The 17639-nt window shown below is 40.5% G+C and overlaps 1 protein-coding gene across 3 annotated transcripts in view; it reads right to left on the reverse strand.

Moving 5' to 3' along the window:
- Positions 1-6: 6 nt before the first annotated feature.
- The window catches only part of rapgef5a (Rap guanine nucleotide exchange factor (GEF) 5a), a 34849-nt gene continuing 17216 nt past the window's right edge, over positions 7-17639 (reverse strand). For 2 of the 3 annotated variants that reach the window (XM_089023795.1, XM_089023794.1), the window contains 18 exons: positions 14338-14477; positions 13155-13255; positions 11082-11123; positions 6374-6452; positions 6139-6283; positions 5003-5094; positions 4887-4917; positions 4714-4792; positions 4481-4630; positions 4300-4397; positions 3584-3706; positions 3153-3331; positions 2981-3071; positions 2863-2913; positions 2672-2759; positions 2528-2592; positions 1553-1607; positions 7-1192 (listed from right to left, as the gene is read on the reverse strand). In XM_089023795.1, the coding sequence (XP_088879921.1) occupies positions 1074-1192; positions 1553-1607; positions 2528-2592; positions 2672-2759; positions 2863-2913; positions 2981-3071; positions 3153-3331; positions 3584-3706; positions 4300-4397; positions 4481-4630; positions 4714-4792; positions 4887-4917; positions 5003-5094; positions 6139-6283; positions 6374-6452; positions 11082-11123; positions 13155-13255; positions 14338-14477 (1728 nt within the window). In that variant the 3' untranslated portion in view covers positions 7-1073. The remainder of the gene's footprint in view (positions 1193-1552; positions 1608-2527; positions 2593-2671; positions 2760-2862; positions 2914-2980; positions 3072-3152; positions 3332-3583; positions 3707-4299; positions 4398-4480; positions 4631-4713; positions 4793-4886; positions 4918-5002; positions 5095-6138; positions 6284-6373; positions 6453-11081; positions 11124-13154; positions 13256-14337; positions 14478-17639) is intronic. The other variant, XM_089023796.1, reaches the window with a different exon arrangement.

Genomic DNA, 17639 nt, shown 5'->3' on the forward strand with positions numbered 1-17639 from the left:
CAAAAATTCAGTCTGTATAAAGATTCATTTGTTCAAGCTTGATCAACAGACAGTTTGAATTCAAGCGCGGGTGGAGAACTGCACTCTTGTTGAAAATTGTGGTTTGGTACCACAAAAATAAACACTTATCTGTTAAATGTGCAACCAAGGCCTTTTGACAGCACGAGTTAGTGCCAATTATTATCATCGGTAAACGAAGTTAATTGAAAAATGCAATTCTTGTACTGCATTTGATTGTCAATGTGTTCCTAATCAGGCATCTACTTTTTATACCATTACACTGATGTTGAACAAGACAGGCCCCAGTGAAAAAAAAATTACAGTAAAGTGGCTTGGTTTGCATCTTAAGGGTCAGAATCCCACAATCAATCGATCGCGCACTCAGAGGAGAACTAGTGGCTTAAAAGAGTCAGTCGGTGCGCTTCAACGTCTTTCTGTACACTGTCAAAGTGGCACGAGGGCGCGTTAATAGATTAACACGTTATGGTTCATACGCAGAGCATGTTTGCAAAATGCTTTTTTAACACTGACCATTGTTTGTTGAGGTACATCATCAACCGCACGCCGAATGAGAAAAATAAAACAGCGACGTGATACATCTAGCAGCTTGGACAAGATCTTGTGTTAAGATATTTAATATAAAAAGGCGATGTAGCAAATTAAGTTTGCAAACACACGGAAGCCTTCAATAGGCTTTTTTTTTTACTCCTGAAATGACGAGGCCATCAAGTCACCATTGACCAACAGTACACTGAGGCAACAGCACATAACATAACGGAACATTCCACCTGCAAGTCAGGCTTATAAATAACCAAAATACTCATCACAAAAAATAAAATAAGGTCATATTAAATCCAATATATACTGTACAACATACTTACATCCTTCTCGACTCATATCAAAGTTGAGTTCTTTGTGATGGTTGAGTCAGAATAATTGGCACCTTGTGGTTAACCGGTTGTTCATTGTTGTGGGTGCGCGAGTGTGTGGTTAGCGTCCTTACGTGTCGCGCACATATTTCAGTGCTTGGGTTACCGCGCTATATCTCGCCGTCCACCGAGAGGACGCGGGCACTAAGCTCGCGGCTCGAGTTTGTGGGAGAGCTCGAAGAGCGTCTGCTGATTGTCGATGATGTGTAGGTAGTGGACGCTCGTCCGCAATTCTGCGCTGTCGACGCCGATCACTTCATTGCCTGCCAGGCAGAGAATAGCATTTATTAAAGATGCTGTGGCACGAAGTTGGAGCCATTGTGGGGGTTTCAAAACAATCGGAGTACACGAGTCGTTAAAAGAAGATTTTGTTTGCTTTGGCCTGGTTAGCTTAACGCTAAAATGATTGTAAAATGCTGCTGATGGTTAGCAGCAATAAATATGGCATATATTCTTGATGATGAGGACTATGCCTTAGTATGCAAAGCAAAATTAAGGGAAAAAAACATTCCTGGATGATTTTAGTCAGAAAAAATATGTGAGTCATTGGAATAATGAAAAAAAAAAACATTTCTCAGTATCTCTTAAAAGCGAAGAATTGATGCCATATTGCATCTCCTTACCTGTTTGGTCACTTTGGCAGTGTCGAATCAATCGAACTGTGTCTGCGATCATATGCTGGTGGCATGAGACAAAGGGGGAAAAAAAAAGTCAAAAGTTCAACAATCGTGAATACTGAAGCCCTTTGAACGCCCTTCCACCCAAAAGTAAAAGAAACAAAAACAATAGTATCATTTTTTGTATTTGTTTTATTTATTTATTTACATATTTATCAGAATCGGAATACCTTTATTCGTTCCACAATGGGGAAATTTGCAATTTTTTATGTAGCTATTTACTTATTTATTCATTTACTTATTTATTCATGTACTTATTCATTTATTTACCTATTCATTTACTTATTTATTCATTTATTATTTACTTATTGATTCATTTACTTATTTACTTAGTTGTCTATTTATTTACTTTTGTATTTATTCATTTATTTACCTATTCATTTACTTATTTATTCATGTACTTAGTCATTTATTTACGTATTCATTTATTTACCTAGTCATTTACTTATTTATTCATTTATTTTTTACTTATTTATTCATTGTACTTATTTACTTAGTTGTTTATTTATTTACCTTTTTATTTATTCATTTACCTATTCATTTACTTATTTATTCATGGACTTATTTATTCATTTACTTAGTTATTTATTTATTCATTTACTTATTTACCTATTTGTTTACTGACCTATTTATTTCCATATTTATTCACCTATTTCCGTACCTATTTTTACCTATTTATTCACTTATTTATTCATTTACTTATTTCCATATTTATTCATTTACTATTTATGTACCTATTTATGTACCTATTTATTCATTTACGTATTTATTTATTCACCTATTTTTTCAGCAGTACCTATTTATTTGCTTACCAATTTTCTTGATGTATCTATTTATCTATTTACGCATTTATCAATTTATTTACATGTAAATATAAGTACAAAATGAAAAAACTTGAAAAAAGAGATAGACTCCACTCACCAGCTTCTCAAAATTAACAAGGTTGTCATGGAAAGTCTTGTTGCCCTCATGAATAAAGGTGATATCTGGAGGAGGAGGAGATGAAAGGGGAAATTATAAGTTTTATTTCGGCAATGCACGCAATGAATAAGTGTGTGCGATTGCCTTTCAAGAGAAGAGGCATGAAAGGGATCTTTGGAGGTTTCATTCTTTTAAAAGCTTCTCGGTAGGCTTTGTGGTTAAGAGACGGATCCTGCAGGAGGAGGAGAGAGAAAGACAAGATAATGACAAAAGCACAAAAAAAAGAGGGGAAAGTCTTATCCAAAATGAATCACAGATGTGCCTTTTGTCCTTACCGTGATCAGCTCCAATTCAGCGAAAAGCTTCTTGAATTTCCCAGGACATTTCTTGAAAAAAAGAAATACATAAAACATTGAGAATGTAATTGGATAAAAGTTACAAGTGGACGCTCACCTCCCAAGTTTGGTTGAGTCGACTGACGGCCGCAGTGTTGAGTCCCATGATGATGGCAAAGGCAGAGTTTAAATTCCTTTGAGCTTTGCAGCTAACACAAAAAAAAAAAAAATAAAAAAAATAAAACCTCTCATCATATTTAAAATTCTCTGTCAAAAGCGAGTGTCCCTACTGAGCGGCGATCTTGATGAACTTTTTAAGCAGCTGCACCCTCTTGTTGAGCGACGCGCACATGAGAACTTCCGACATAACCCACTGCTGGACCTCGTTGCAACGTTGCAGCAGGACGGAGAGCGCCGCTGTGTGGCCCCCGCCGGGAATGCGCCTGAGGGTGTAGTAGACCAGCTCTTGCTGCATGACGACAAATTAGCTTAGTTAGCAAAAAACAAAAACGTGATGAAGTCAAGTTTTCACTGTTGTGTGTGTGTTTTTTGTTTTTGACATCAAGATGGCGCCGCGAGAGTGGCTGCCTTTACAGCAGCTCCTGGATTTTGTTTTTGCTGCTGCGAAATGTAAAATTCTACACCGTGAGACAAATAAAGGACAGTTGTCGCGAGACTTCAGTTACCTTTTTTTTCCGACAAACTACCCGTCGTTTCATACCTCATGGATGGATTTGAAAAGGCTCCAGTCCAAGTGTGTGAGCGCCGCGGCTACGTCCCACGTGTTAATCCCCAAAAGGCGCACCGGCCTCCTGCTGAGCTCGGCGCCGTCCGTCAAAGGAGGCTGCGGAAAGTCAAGAATTATTCCTCACTTATTTTCACTCTCGGTCAAATCTCCCTTGACAAAAAAAAAAACGGACGTTCGCTGTATGATAGAGAATAGAAGTTATCATATTGAAAGGCCCACAATGGAAGCACAGAAAATCTGGCGTCAATCTGAGGTGAACAGACATAGCCTGTTAAACTGTCATCCTCAGGTAGGAGATCTAGCCTTGGGCAGAATTTAGGACTTGGTAAACTCATGCACAGGAAGACCTCATTAACCACGTTACAAATCTATCAGTTCATGGAAAGACAAACCATTAAAATGTAGACATTCTGTTGGTTTATGGATGTTGGTGCTTGTAACATGGGACGTCCAGGGGCGTGGTATTCAAATCAAGAAGACTGTGTTTCACTAATGTATAACTTACATTTGTATATACTCTCAATAAATAGCTTGGCAGAGGACAGCAAAGGTTGAGATTGATCATGAATGGCTGGCGACAGTAAAAGACAATCTTCCTGCGTTCGAGCCTTCGTTCACAGTGTCCCAACAAACGTCTTTGACATTACATCTGCATAAAAGTAGATCACATGAAAATTTCATCGACATACCAAGATCTCAGCCAGATCCCTCCGACAGACGACGAGTCTGCCTTGCGGGGTCAGCGACTCAGAGTACACGCAGTCGCTGGGCTGCAACATCCTGCGTTCTGAGGACGTAAACAATCAAAAAGTGAACAATCCTGAGAAAACGATCATAAGGAGAAATGTTTTGATTCATGCGTGCGTTTACCTCCGGTGTGGGAGACCACGGCGAGCACCATGTCGTCTTCTGACCTGTCCATCTTCAGTCTCACGATTCTGAGAAGCTCGTGGGCCTCCAGCGAGGGATGCGTGTGGACGCTCAGGTAGGAGTCGGCGCTTACGTAAACGCAGCAAATAACTGGGAGGTAGATATGGACGTCATAAGAAAAAAAAGGACGTGAGATAGAGCTCCGGAAAAATCCAGAAGAGCGAGTGACTAACCTTCTTTCGTCTCACATTGCGGAGAGCGAAGTTGCAAATAGTTTTCCTTCAAACTCAACTGCTGGTGCATCGGTTTGCTCTGGCGGAGAACATAGCAATCGTGTTTCTGACAGCTTTGACTCAAAAGTCATGATGGTGAAGAAGAAAAAAAAAAGATTGAATCACGCACGTACCTTTTGCGTCGGCGGACAGTCATCCACTGTGCTGCAACGAAGTCCCGCAAAAAGTGAGGAAAGTACACGTTGGAAAAACAATTTGTAATGAAGCAAATGCATAGGATTGCACTTACTGTCGGCGACGCAGAAGCTTCTGGAACTCTTTGAGGTCTTTCTCCAGAGTCGGGAACTCGTACAGATCTTCGAGGACACACCTGTATAGAGTCTAACAGAGCACGATGGCGATATAACAATCAGATCTTGATTTGAGAAGGACTCATTTCGTATTTACGCGAAACTCCATCCAGTAATTGGTTTTGCTAGGTCATAATAACATTGCGACAGGAAGCTTTGTATGTCCATATATGGTCTTTGATTTTTTGGGGTCTGTTGTCTGTATTTCAATCAGTGGTGGGTCGTCAGGGCCTGCAAGGCTTTCTCCGCTGGCCTAAAAACATGTGAATCACAGACTAATGTGAAGAATAGACGGACGTCATTAAGAAAGGTTGGACAGTTCCGAAGCTAGCAAAAATTAGCTAGTATAATATGGCCATTTTATGAGGTTATCATGAATCCACACGTTCATAGTCAAAATTTGAACAGTATTTCTTAAGTTTCTTCAAGTCACAAGTCATTTCCTGGCTAACGGTACCCTCTAGTGGACGTGTAGTAAATCTCACACCTTACTCGCAGCTGTGGATTGATTCAGATTTAGCACTACTGAAGGCCTAGGAGTGACATGCACGGCCCACCACTGATTTCAATGCACTATTAAACAATTTAAGGTGATTGGGTGATCTTGAAATTGCAACTGTCTCATAAGTTTTGAAAAACACCGCCTCTTTCCTCACAGCCGCGTGGCAATATGGTGTATCAATATCAAGATGGGTGCATATTTTTAAACACGTGGGTGAATACGATATATCCGTCGGGTTTAAGCATACACGAAGCAGCATCATTGATCACCCCCCCCACCATCCTGTCGTTGACCCATCAAAAGATTCCCCCGCCCCTCCAGACGCCTTCCGCAACCTCCCCAGTTGAAGTCTTAATTCTCTGTTGCTAGGCAACTATGGCCCTGGTTACGCACTACGCGAGATTATACCCATGCCAACCCTGGCGGCGTTGGTTTCCATAGCAACCCATCGACCAGGCCGTCAGGTTATGCAGGGACAACTCCCCCCTCGCCCTCCCCAAAAAAAAAACAGTATTAAACCATACGTGTGCATAATCTCCAGACGTGATGACCCTCTTTTTGATTTTTCCGTACCTTCATAAAACCCCGAACATGCTCCTCCTCCTTGAGGAAGTCCTTGTCGAGTCGGCTCCAGTGGGCAACCAACTGCAGGACTTTGCGCTTCCTGAAGAGGGCATCCTTGCCCTCTTCCTGGCCCCTCCCGCGCACGCTGCTATAGGTGAAAGCAGTCAAGGAGCCTGAACGAACAAGACTTTTTTTTTCTAACCTGAATGGACGTGTACAGATTTTTATATGTCAGGAAGGATATTGTCCCAGCAGAGCTTGACAGAGGTCAGAGGTGGACATGAACACCAGGTAGGTTAACAGGAAGTCATCCAACAGCATTTCTGTAGTGAAACAAACGTCATCATCTCGCACGTTATTTTATCATATTTGACTCGACTGGTCACCCGAAGGGAAATTAGTCCACACTCGGTGGCTAATTGTTTTGACAGACAGACACGCTGATCCCATTCACTAACATGCACAAACAAAAGTCTTGAGTCGATGCAGCAAAAGGGAAACGTGTCAAGAGTGAGGACATGATCACACGTCATCACCAGAGAGATAGAGAGATAGAGAGATAGGGAGATAGAGAGAGAGAGATAGATAGGGAGATAGAGATAGATAGATAGATAGATAGATAGATAGATAGATAGATAGATAGATAGATAGATAGATAGCGAGATAGACAGATAGCGAGATATAAATAGATAGCGCGAGATAGCCAGAAATAGCCAGAGATAGCGCGATAGACAGATAGCGAGATATAGATAGATAGATAGATAGATAGATAGATAGATAGATAGATAGATAGATAGATAGATAGATAGATAGATAGATAGATAGATAGATAGATAGATAGATAGATAGATAGGGAGATAGAGATAGAGAGAGATTGTGAGATAGAGAGATAGCGAGATAGAGAGAGATAGCGAGATAGACAGATAGCGAGATATAAATAGATAGCGAGAGATAGCCAGAAATAGCCAGAGATAGCGCGAGATAGCGAGAGCTAGCGGCATCTAGCCAGAGATAGCGCGAGATAGCGAGAGCTAGCGGCAGATAGCGAGAGCTAGCGGCATCTAGCGAGAGCTAGCGACAGACAGACAGCTAGGTAGATAGACAGAGATAGTGATGACAAGATCGAGAGAGATATCGGGAGATAGCGAGAGACAGCCAGAGACAGCCAAAGACAGCCAAAGACAGCCAGAGATAGCAAGAGATAGCGGCAGATAATGAGAGCTAGCGGCAGATAGCGACAGACAGACAGGTAGGCAGATAGACAGACAGAGACAGAGAGATGTAATGAGTCATTCCCAGCAGCTGTGTCCAACACCTTGCGTGTATCAGAATATTCACACCGAAAACCATATGACCCAAATGTTGGTCCGTCAGGCTCGAAGTAAAGAAATCCATTCTAAGACAATCGAGCAAAAGGTCTCTTTCTATGAATAAATGATGAGAGATGGCTTCGGATTCAAACGCCGCAGAGGCTTTCACTTTGTGTCCGAAGTACAGTACGTTCAGGGTGTCACACAAAAGGAGACGGATGGCGTGATGGGCGGCGGAGAAGAAGCAAAATTAGATACTGAAGGATTGGGGATATCTCGATTTATTTTGGAGGTCAGAGCGAACTCGCAATGTCGCTTACAATGGCGTTTTGCAGTGAGCAGTTGAGTCATTGTCCAGCTGCACTGTGAAGAAAAATTGTGATTCTAAATTCATTTTGTTTCAGCTTCAGCTGTTGTTAAAGCACCATATAAATCAATATGTATTGTATTGTATTTTGCTGCTTTTGACAGCAGGCACATCATAACTCATAAAAAGGAAACAGCTCCAATGTGTCATGTTCCAAGATTTATGAACCTGGCAGTATGTCAATTAAATCATGATAAATAAATCACAAGTGCAAGTGAACTATTCATTATTTTTGGGTTGTTTTTTTCTTGAACACATAAGGCCTTTTTCACAGTGATACAAACGTATTAGTTAAAAAAAGGGTTTAACTCATTCACTGCCATTCCCAAATTTATTCGGGAATTAAAAAGCATGACGTGGAGCACCATTCCCGAATTTGTTCGGGTTTTGGTTGTTCCTGCAGGGGTGCCAATAAAGCGCTGGTCAGACCTCTGTTAATATTTTTCCCTTTCACGAGGGGGCAGTATTTGCCTTTTGTCCATGTTAGTGCTTTGTTGCAGCTTCAGCTGTTGTTAAATAATAATAATAATACATTTCATTTATAAGCGCCTTTCAAAACTCTCAAGGTCACTTTACAGTCACATGATACGTTTTTCTGTGGGTGAGCAGTGGCAGCCACACGGGCCAGCGTCCACTCAACCCGGAATAACTCAAAAAGATAGCAAGTTTATAGATAGCTAGATTTATTCGTCCATCCGTTTATTTATTTATTTATTTATTTATTCGTCCACCTGTCCATATGTTGTTTATTAATTAAAGCGCTATATAAATCAATATGTATTGTATTTTGAACAGCCAACCCAATTTCAAGTTCACATAACTCTCCAGACCCATATGATTTAGGAATTAACTTTTTTTGTCTTTTTTGTGAGAAGTGAGTCGAAGGTTTCTTACGCTGCATTGAAGGTTTATGTAGTCCTAAAACTGAATATTCTGCGGGTACTGCAATTTGAGTAAAAATGACAAAAACCCTGGCACTGGAATGGACACATACAGTATTTGCATATCGTCTGGCGGTGAATGAGTTCAAATCAGTATCAAAATACATTTTGTGACAAGTCATCTCTGACCAAAAGTGTTGATCCGTATTATTTCTCTAGCTAGCAAGCAAGCTAACCAAAGTAATTTCTCATTGTCTTCATCCCCACCCCAGTCTTTTTTTTTCTCCTACAATCCTCTTGGGACGCTTGCCCACTTCACACTCTCCGGGATGATAAATATCCATTTCTTTCAACAACATATGTCCTCTATATTTGCCTGCTGGCACACCACAAAGCCAAAAACGTTCAGTCATTGACAACAATATTTCTCTCTCGCGCACACACATGCACGCAAATAACTTATCCAGCTTCAACCTTGGGGGACTTTATCTCTCGTGAGAGACATCGGAAAGAGCTGAACTAATCACACTAATCCGTGGGTGTACTTTGTTGGTGGAGTGTGTGTGTTATTATGTGCATACATAGGGATAAGTTGCCATCTCCAAAAAGCGTGTTTGAGCCTGTTCAAAATTCTGCAGGGCAAAGTCGGTCGACACACTTAGTTGAAAACAATTCTATAGAGTAGAACTATATTAACTCATTCACTGCCATTCGCAAATTTATTCGGGATTTGAAAATATGACGTGGAGCGCCCTTCGCGGGTTTTGGTTTTTCTTACGGAGGGTGCCGATAATGCGCTTTGGCAATGATTTTTCGCTCCCAAAAGGGGGCAGAATTTGGCTTTTGTCTGTTAGCACTTTCAGCTGCTGTTAAAGAGCTATATAAATGAATATGTATGTATTGTATTTTGAGCAGCCGCCCCCATTACAAGCTCATATAACTCCAGACCCATATGATTTAGGAATTAACTCTTTTTTGTGACGAAAGAAGAGAGTCTAAGGTTTCTTACGCTGAATTGAATTTCTAAGTAGTCCTAAAACTCAATATTCTGTCGGTCCTGCAATTTGAGTGAAAATGACAATAACCCTGGTACTGCATTTGACACATTTTTGCACTTCGTCTGGCTGAACGAGTTAAAAAAAGTGCGGGGGCGGGTGGGTTGAAGAATGATGAAATTAAGTAAAATTGAGTCATTTTCTCCATTTTATGGCTTCATTCTTATAATCATGACATATTTGTTGTAATCTCAACAGTATTTCCGCCCAGCATTGTGAACTGTATCAAAAGTACCTCAGGGTTGTTGCTAAGCAACAGAAATTGAAGCAAAAAGGAAAAAAAAAGAATTGAAAAAGATACTCGGGTATGTGTGATCATTTATAGGGTCACGGTACAAGTCCCGCTGCGAGGCAAATTGAAATTGGACAGACACTCGTCCATAATCCTGATAACATGACATCATGCCCTTGAGCAAGGCACCAACCACAAAACAGCAAGTAGGACTGTTGAGAGCAGCAAATCGTGTTGAAATGAACATATGGAATAAGCCACTCAGTGATGGCGGCGATGAACGGTGATGTCATTTAAGATGGCATCACCGCTGCCTTTGTAACAATGCGCAGCGATGTCAACGTGCATCGCCAATCAAAACTCACGTCGGCTGACCGTGAGCGTCACAGCCCCAAAATAAATAAAATTAAAAAAGAAAAAAAAAAAAAAAAGAAAGTGCAGGCCTGTCGAGTTCCCGGCATGTCAAAAGATGATAAAAAAGAAATTAATTTTGTCCACCGGGACAAATTTCTGGCGGAAATGTTCCTGAAAGCCGAGAAGTCGGTCAAACCGCATACGATCTTTCAAGTCAACCCGTTAAAGAAAACACACATCATTCCCGACACGCCCACCAATTTGGACCCGGAGATCGTCATGGCGAAAATTAAGGAGCCCGGTTTCCGAGATATGACCCTGGTCAGGGTAGACAAGAACCAGCACAGCAAAAAGGAAGATTTGTGGGATCCCGATGCCGAAGAGGCTCGCCAAAAAGTGCTCAACAACAAACGCATGAGAGAAGGACTCGACCAGCAAATGAAAGAGCGGGAAAAGATAAAAGACGAAGAGCGACGCCTCAAGACCGAAGAGCAAAAGACGATCAAGTGCATGGGAGAATTATACGAGCAGGAACTGGAGGAGACGGCGCAGAACACCGCGGAAGCCAAAAAGAGATTATATCAAATCATTCAAGACGATATCGCCGATAGCCGAGAGTTCAAAGAAAAAGAGGCGCACAGAGAAAAAATGGAAAATAAAAGGATCGCGCAGATTCAACTGGACTTATTGGAAACGTACTGGAAAAGAAAAATGACCAAAAAAGTTTTTCCAAAGAGCGGACGAAGTAAGAACCTGTAATGGTGGATCGCCATCTTGCCATCGTGTTCACTTTATCTGGAAAAAAGAACCGAAGACGCAAGAATCGGATCGCGTCTTCAATCGTGGATCTAACTACTACTAGTCTGTGCCAATCGACACCTGGAACTGGAATTTATTTTATTTTTTTTATACCTGAGATGATGTGATGGGTAACTTTTATTCATTTTTAGGTCGTAATCAGTCAAATTTGGGGCCAATGGGGCCACGCTAGATTTGGTCAAAGCTTGGCTAACACGTAGAAAACGATAAAATGTCACACTAGCATAACAATATGAAATTAATTGGTGGCGTAGACACAAATCTAGAATCTGGTCGTGTGCTTTATGAATCATCAAAGCTGTTTTCGTTCAATGCTTTAGTAAAAAAAATGTCTGAAATCGTGATTTTATTGTTATTTTTTGCTAGCTGGTTTGGTTCCAATAAGATTGATTAGCTCATTCACTGCCAGATATGCAAAAATATGTCCATTCCAGTGCCAGGTTTTTTGTCATTGTCACTCAAATTGGAGGACTCGCAGGAAATTGAATTTTAGGACTACATAAACCACAGGTGTCAAAGTCAAGGCCCGGGGGCAAATTCCGGCCCGCCACACCATTTGTTCGGCCCGCGAAAGCAAATCTAATTTGTGTAATTCCACGATGCTAGCTAAAGTACCAACAAAAATAATCTAATTGTCGTATATAAACCACAATAACAGTCATTATGTATTACTTCAAATTTGAAAACTCATGTATCAATTATTCATGTGGACTATATGTTTTGCAATTCTAAGCTAGCTCAAAACGTGTTGCAGCGGCAATGCCTTCGATCCCCCTTGACAGTTTTGTCCTAACATGTTTGACATCCAAGATTCAGCGCCATGAGTGACACGTTTGGTATGTACTGCAATGTGCTTTTCAAAACTCGATTGTAGAGGCAAACAAAACCTTTCATATGGGCAACAAGAGTTCATTGAGACTCTGCATACTCTAAAACCACATCGCTACTGTACTTTCCGGTGTATAAGGCGCACCCCCAATGAACGACATATTTTCAAACTTTTTCCATGTACAGTGATACCTTGGCTTACGAACTTAATTGGTTCCCAGACAGTGTAAGGCGAAAAGTGTGTATCCCCAAATTTAATTTCCCATAGGAAACCATTAAAATGAGAATAATCCGTTCCCAGGTCCCTATAAAACATAATTCTATTCTACTTTCTAATTTTCTAAGCCTTAAAACTACACAAAATATACCTTATTTTACGTATAATAAATGTGCTATGGTATTATAATTAAAGAAATAAACTACTGTATAATAAAGTGGTTTTATTTACCTTTGTGATGGTCGTTGATGGCTTGCTGGAATGGAGTGGCCGGTTTCCTCAGCATTAAACACTTGATGAGGAACGTAACCTTTCACCATCTTGAGAAATGATCCCTTGTAGGTGCTTTCTTTTATCCAGTGCCTCATCAACCGTGTTCTGTTTAGCTGGTTTGATAGCTTTTTGAATGAAGTGTACAGATGGATTGTGTGGGTTGTTTGTGAAGCCTGATTGATGGGATATTTTAACCTTGCAATCTACACTTTGCCTTTGAACTCTCAAAGTTGAAAGTCACTCACTGTCATCTGCCTGTCTCTAATGTTTAAACCACCTCCCCTCACTGCTGCGTTCTTGACCAATCACGTGGCTTTAACCAAAGACTGGGGGCGGGGAATAGTGGACAAAAATAAGTCGGTTGCCATTTTCTTGTTAGGATAACGGGCTTGTTCGTGAATGACGCATCACTCATTGTGGCGCTCTGTGTGTATCCCGAAAAATAGTTTGTAAGCCAAGGTAAAATTCTCATCAATTTAATGTTGGTAAACTGAAAAGTTCGTAAACCAAGGGGTTCGTAAACCGACAGTAGTTGTGAGACCCATTGTGTCTCAATATTACTTCACCTATAAGGCGCCACTGCGTATAAGGTCATCTTTTGAAATCAATCTAGGCTTTTGGGTGCACCTTGTACACCAGAAAATACGATCTTTTCCACGGAAAAAACATCCAAACATTTAAAAACTCACCGCTCTCCGTACTCTCAGGCGCTCCTCTTTGGTCATCGAGGCGGAGGTCACTTAACAGATGCTCCAAAATCTTCAGCGGCGTTCCAGACACCACCACATACCTGTAAGACCAAGACTGATAAGAATCGTCCTCGCTAGAGCGCCGGAAGCTTCCGTAACTCCATCGCTCGTCCGCATCGCTCTCGTCATCGATGTAGCGAAAATGAGGGACGTCGAATGGACGGGTAATGGCTTCGCATTTGGTAGTTTTGTCGTCGTCATTGCCGTCCTCTTCGTCCAAGTCGTCCTCTGCTTTGGCAAGTGTAGCTCGCTTGGTGGTCATCCTCATGGACGAATGGGGGAGGAGTTTGCGTGGTCATTTAAGTTTTTTTGCGCAGCTGCGACGAGAGATTTGAGGTTTAAAAAAATAATAATAAAACGTCCGGCTTTGTGTCTCTTGTCAACTACATGCTCCAAAGATTGAGTGCCTGCTTTCAAAGCAATTGGGAGGGAACTGTTGCTAAACATAAAACACACCCACACCTACTGACTAACCCGCGTGGGTAAAAACACACCCTGGGGGTTGTGTACTCAAACTGAGCATATACAGACCAAAAAAAAATGTTTTTTCAAGACAGTTACCGGTAACATTCGACTTACAACCACCCGTACTTACGACCATGACCTCCAGACCTATTTTTTAAAATTTTAATTCTACGCCTGGCACCGCAACACGCTAGCAGGCAGGCAACGCGTACGACATTTTTGGCCAGGCAGCCAGTGTAAACGCTGTAGTTACGTTTGTTTATAACTGCTATCCCATAGTAGACCAGCAGATGGCTGTAATTTATTTTCTTGACATTCACTACATTGGTTTGTTGTCACTTGCGGGACAGGTTTTGCTTTCCGCGCTTGTGTGTCATTTAGCCTCCGAGTCTCTCTTCAACATTTTGAATCGATTTTGACATACGACCGTTTGGTTCGAACGGAATTCGGTCGTGAGTCGGATGTTACCTGTAGTATTTACTTTCTGCAAAGCAAAGATTTTGACTTACGACCATTTCGACTTACGACCGTTTAGTCGGAACAGAACTTGGTTGTGAGTCGGATGTTACCTGTATTTACTTTCTGGAAAGCACGGCAACGAAAACTTGATGTAGGTATATTTGTCAATGTAACGGGATATGGAGGAGGTGGGACCGACCTTTTGTCTTCCTCACGGGACCCGCCCCCGGACGACGTGGGCGACGGCCGTTCGGACGGTGATGTCAGGGACGATGTCACCCTCTGCAACACCAACACATCGCGTCCTCGCTCCTTCAGACAAACTCGGCCGACCGCCTCCTGATGAAGACGGCGGGCGGAAATGGAATTTACAACCAGTCCAAAAATTTAACCCAATGAGATTTAATCTATCGACTACCATTCATGAATTTATTCGGGAATTGAAAATATGACGTAGAGCACCATTCCCAAATTTGTTCGGGTTTTGTTTTTTCATGCTTGGGTGCCGATAAAGCGCTGGCCCAACCTCTAGCAATGCTTTTACTTTCCACGAGGGTGCAACATTTCCCTTTTTTCCATGTTAGCGCTTTCTTCCAGCCTCAGCTGTTGTTAAAGCGCTATATAAACCAATATGTATGTATTGCATTGTATTTTGGACATCTGCCCTCATTTGAAGCTCAGATAACTCCAGACCCATATAATTTAGGATTTAACTTTTTTTTCTGATGACATTTTTGCACATGTATGGCAGTGACTGACTTAAATTGAGGTCAAAGTAAAACTACACCCCGGTAGTTTTAGTCATGATGTTTATGAATACCCGACAATGGGTAGTTGTGGTGGATACTTTATTGTTTTAGGTTTTGGCTTTCTCGTGTTTACAACAAAGAGGGTGCAGAAAGTGCTTATGATTGAATGACTGTGTGTCTTTTTGTTGTCACATTATTTGTTATTTAGTTTTTTTGTTGTTTTAATTTTAAGATGGCTGCCTTTACACCAGCTCCTGTATTTCTACTTCTTCCTTTCCTCTTACTTTCATTACAGTACTTTGCTGCTGTGAAATGAAAATTTCTCTAGTGCGAGACTAATCCCATTCATAACATGGAGTGATTGAGCATTGAAAACAGATTAAATATGTAATAGATTCTCCATGTAGAATGAAATCCGCAGCATTAAATTCATTTGAAGGAGACACTTGCTGCATACTTTACAGACTTTGCCGTTCATTCAAAAAAAAAAAAAAATATATAACGATAAAATGTCACAAGAAAACATCTTCAATTCAACGATGTTATTATGACCAAAATGGGAACGAAACAGGATTATGTAAGTAGCGTGATTATAAATACATTAGCAAGAGCTGTGGGAATGTGCCACTACATTGTAGATAAAGTCAAGAATTGTTGATGTATCTGATTAGCTGCACCATTTTGAGAGCCAAGAACAACACAAGCAAGCCGGGGAATGGCGAAGTCAACACGCACACAAAAACGGACGATCAAAAGGAAGTGTGCGACGCTCAAACTGGTCGTGCTATGCGTACTAGTATCACAAGAAAGCATACCCAAAATAATTTGAGGGGAGCCAGATAAGAGAACACATTTAACCAAATGTGCAGAAAAAAAGTAACAAAAAAATACATATAGGGAGAGATAAAAAGCAGGAAGTCGAAAATCTGTGCATGTGGGGTGAAGGCATGTTATGTAACACGGATTAAGGGAAAGAAAATGTTAAGTGGGAAATAAAATAAACTCAAGGAAAATAAAATAAATTATACAGAACAAACAACAATTAAAATAAAATAAATATTACATATAAATAATAAAATAAAATAAAAACAAATAAAATAAAATATATTAAATAAAATAAATAAAAATAAAAAATAAATTTAAATAATAAATAATAAAAGAAAATAAAGACAAAAAAATAATATAACACTAAAACAAATTTAATAAAATAATTTAAAAACTAAAAGAAATAAAATTTAAACAATTTAAAAAAATGTGTGTGGCTGCCGCTGCTCACCCACAGAAAAACTTATCCTGTGACTGTAAAGTGACCTTGAGGGTTTTGAAAGTCACTTAGAAATGAAATGGATTATTATTATAATTAAATAAAATACATGAAAAAGTAAAATAAAACAAAGAAAAACCACTAAAAAGATAAATAAAATACAATAAATTAAAAACAAAATAAAATAATTAAAAAAAAAACAATTACATAAAATAAATAAAAACTAAAATAAAATAAATAAAATAACAAATAAAATAAAATAAAAATCAATTAAATAAATAATAAAAAAATAAAATAAAACTGTCAGGGGAGAAGACATCTTTAGAATACTCACTCAAAATTCAAAAAGGTTGTTTTTTATGACCGGAAATCTGACTTTTTTTTTTATTTCAACAGCAATTTATCCTTGGCGAACGGGCGCGCCAGCCTTTTTCCTTTCCATTCCCGCCAGTCCCTTCCTTCAATTCAACCATCTGAACATCCTTCACTCTCTCAACCTTCCTCACTCTTTCCTTTTGTCAGTCCCCGAAACTCATTTTGTCTTTCCTCTCTTCAGCGGGTTCACACCAGGTCTGCCTCTGCGTGTGCATCTGCCTTTTCGAGCGGGCAGTCTCAAAACAGGCAAGAGATTTGGATTTGGGAACAGCAGGCCCGGAGAGCAAAAAAACATGCACCTGCGATGTCGCACGCAGGGTCACACACACACAGAAGATGACGTACGGTGTAAGGGGTGGGGGTTGTGTCACGGAAAGCCAAAAAGGAAGCACAATTCATGTCAGTATGCGGGCGTGTGCGCATACTCATAATCTGTGTTTTGATAGCTCAAGGGCCTAACTTCCTGGAAATGACAGATAGGAAAAACGAAAACCAAATACGTTTGGACCCCCCCCCCCCCCCAAACCGCGATATGAAATACTAGCGATACCACAGAAAGGACCCGTCAATGCATGCATACATGGTGTTGGACTCAATTGTATAAAGTCATATTCGCATTCACTGCATAGAAAGCGGCGACGCGTGCAATGCACAACATGGATGCCTGAATCATATCGCTATGGCAACAGACCGCACCGGTTCATTGGGGTTTGCCCGTCACGGGAGAAAAAAAGAAAGTCAAATCAAGTCACTATGACAACCTAGTAAAAAAGGAAAGCGTTTTTTGTTTTTTTTTTGTAATCGCCAGCCAAGGTTGATTTGGGCGTCCAACGACTCTTTCATCGCTGAGATTCTCTTTTTTTAGTTTCGTTCCCTTTGATGTGCCCGCCCTCTTATTTCATGAATATTTCAAAGCATCGCATTCCGCCACTCTTTGAGTTTGGTCCCGAAGTAGTATATTTGCCTCCACTGAGTCGAGTACCATCATGCTCAAAGCCATTTTTAGCTTTTGTGCTAGGATTTTTTTTTCTTCGAATTACAAATTAACTAATTCACTGCCATTCCCCAAATTTATTCGTGAATTAAAATGCATGACGCGGAGCGCCATTCCCG

This window comes from Hippocampus bargibanti, linkage group LG20 (assembly GCF_051943395.1).
Source record: "Hippocampus bargibanti isolate YZ-2025 linkage group LG20, ASM5194339v1, whole genome shotgun sequence".
NCBI classification, from domain to species: Eukaryota; Metazoa; Chordata; class Actinopteri; order Syngnathiformes; family Syngnathidae; genus Hippocampus; species Hippocampus bargibanti.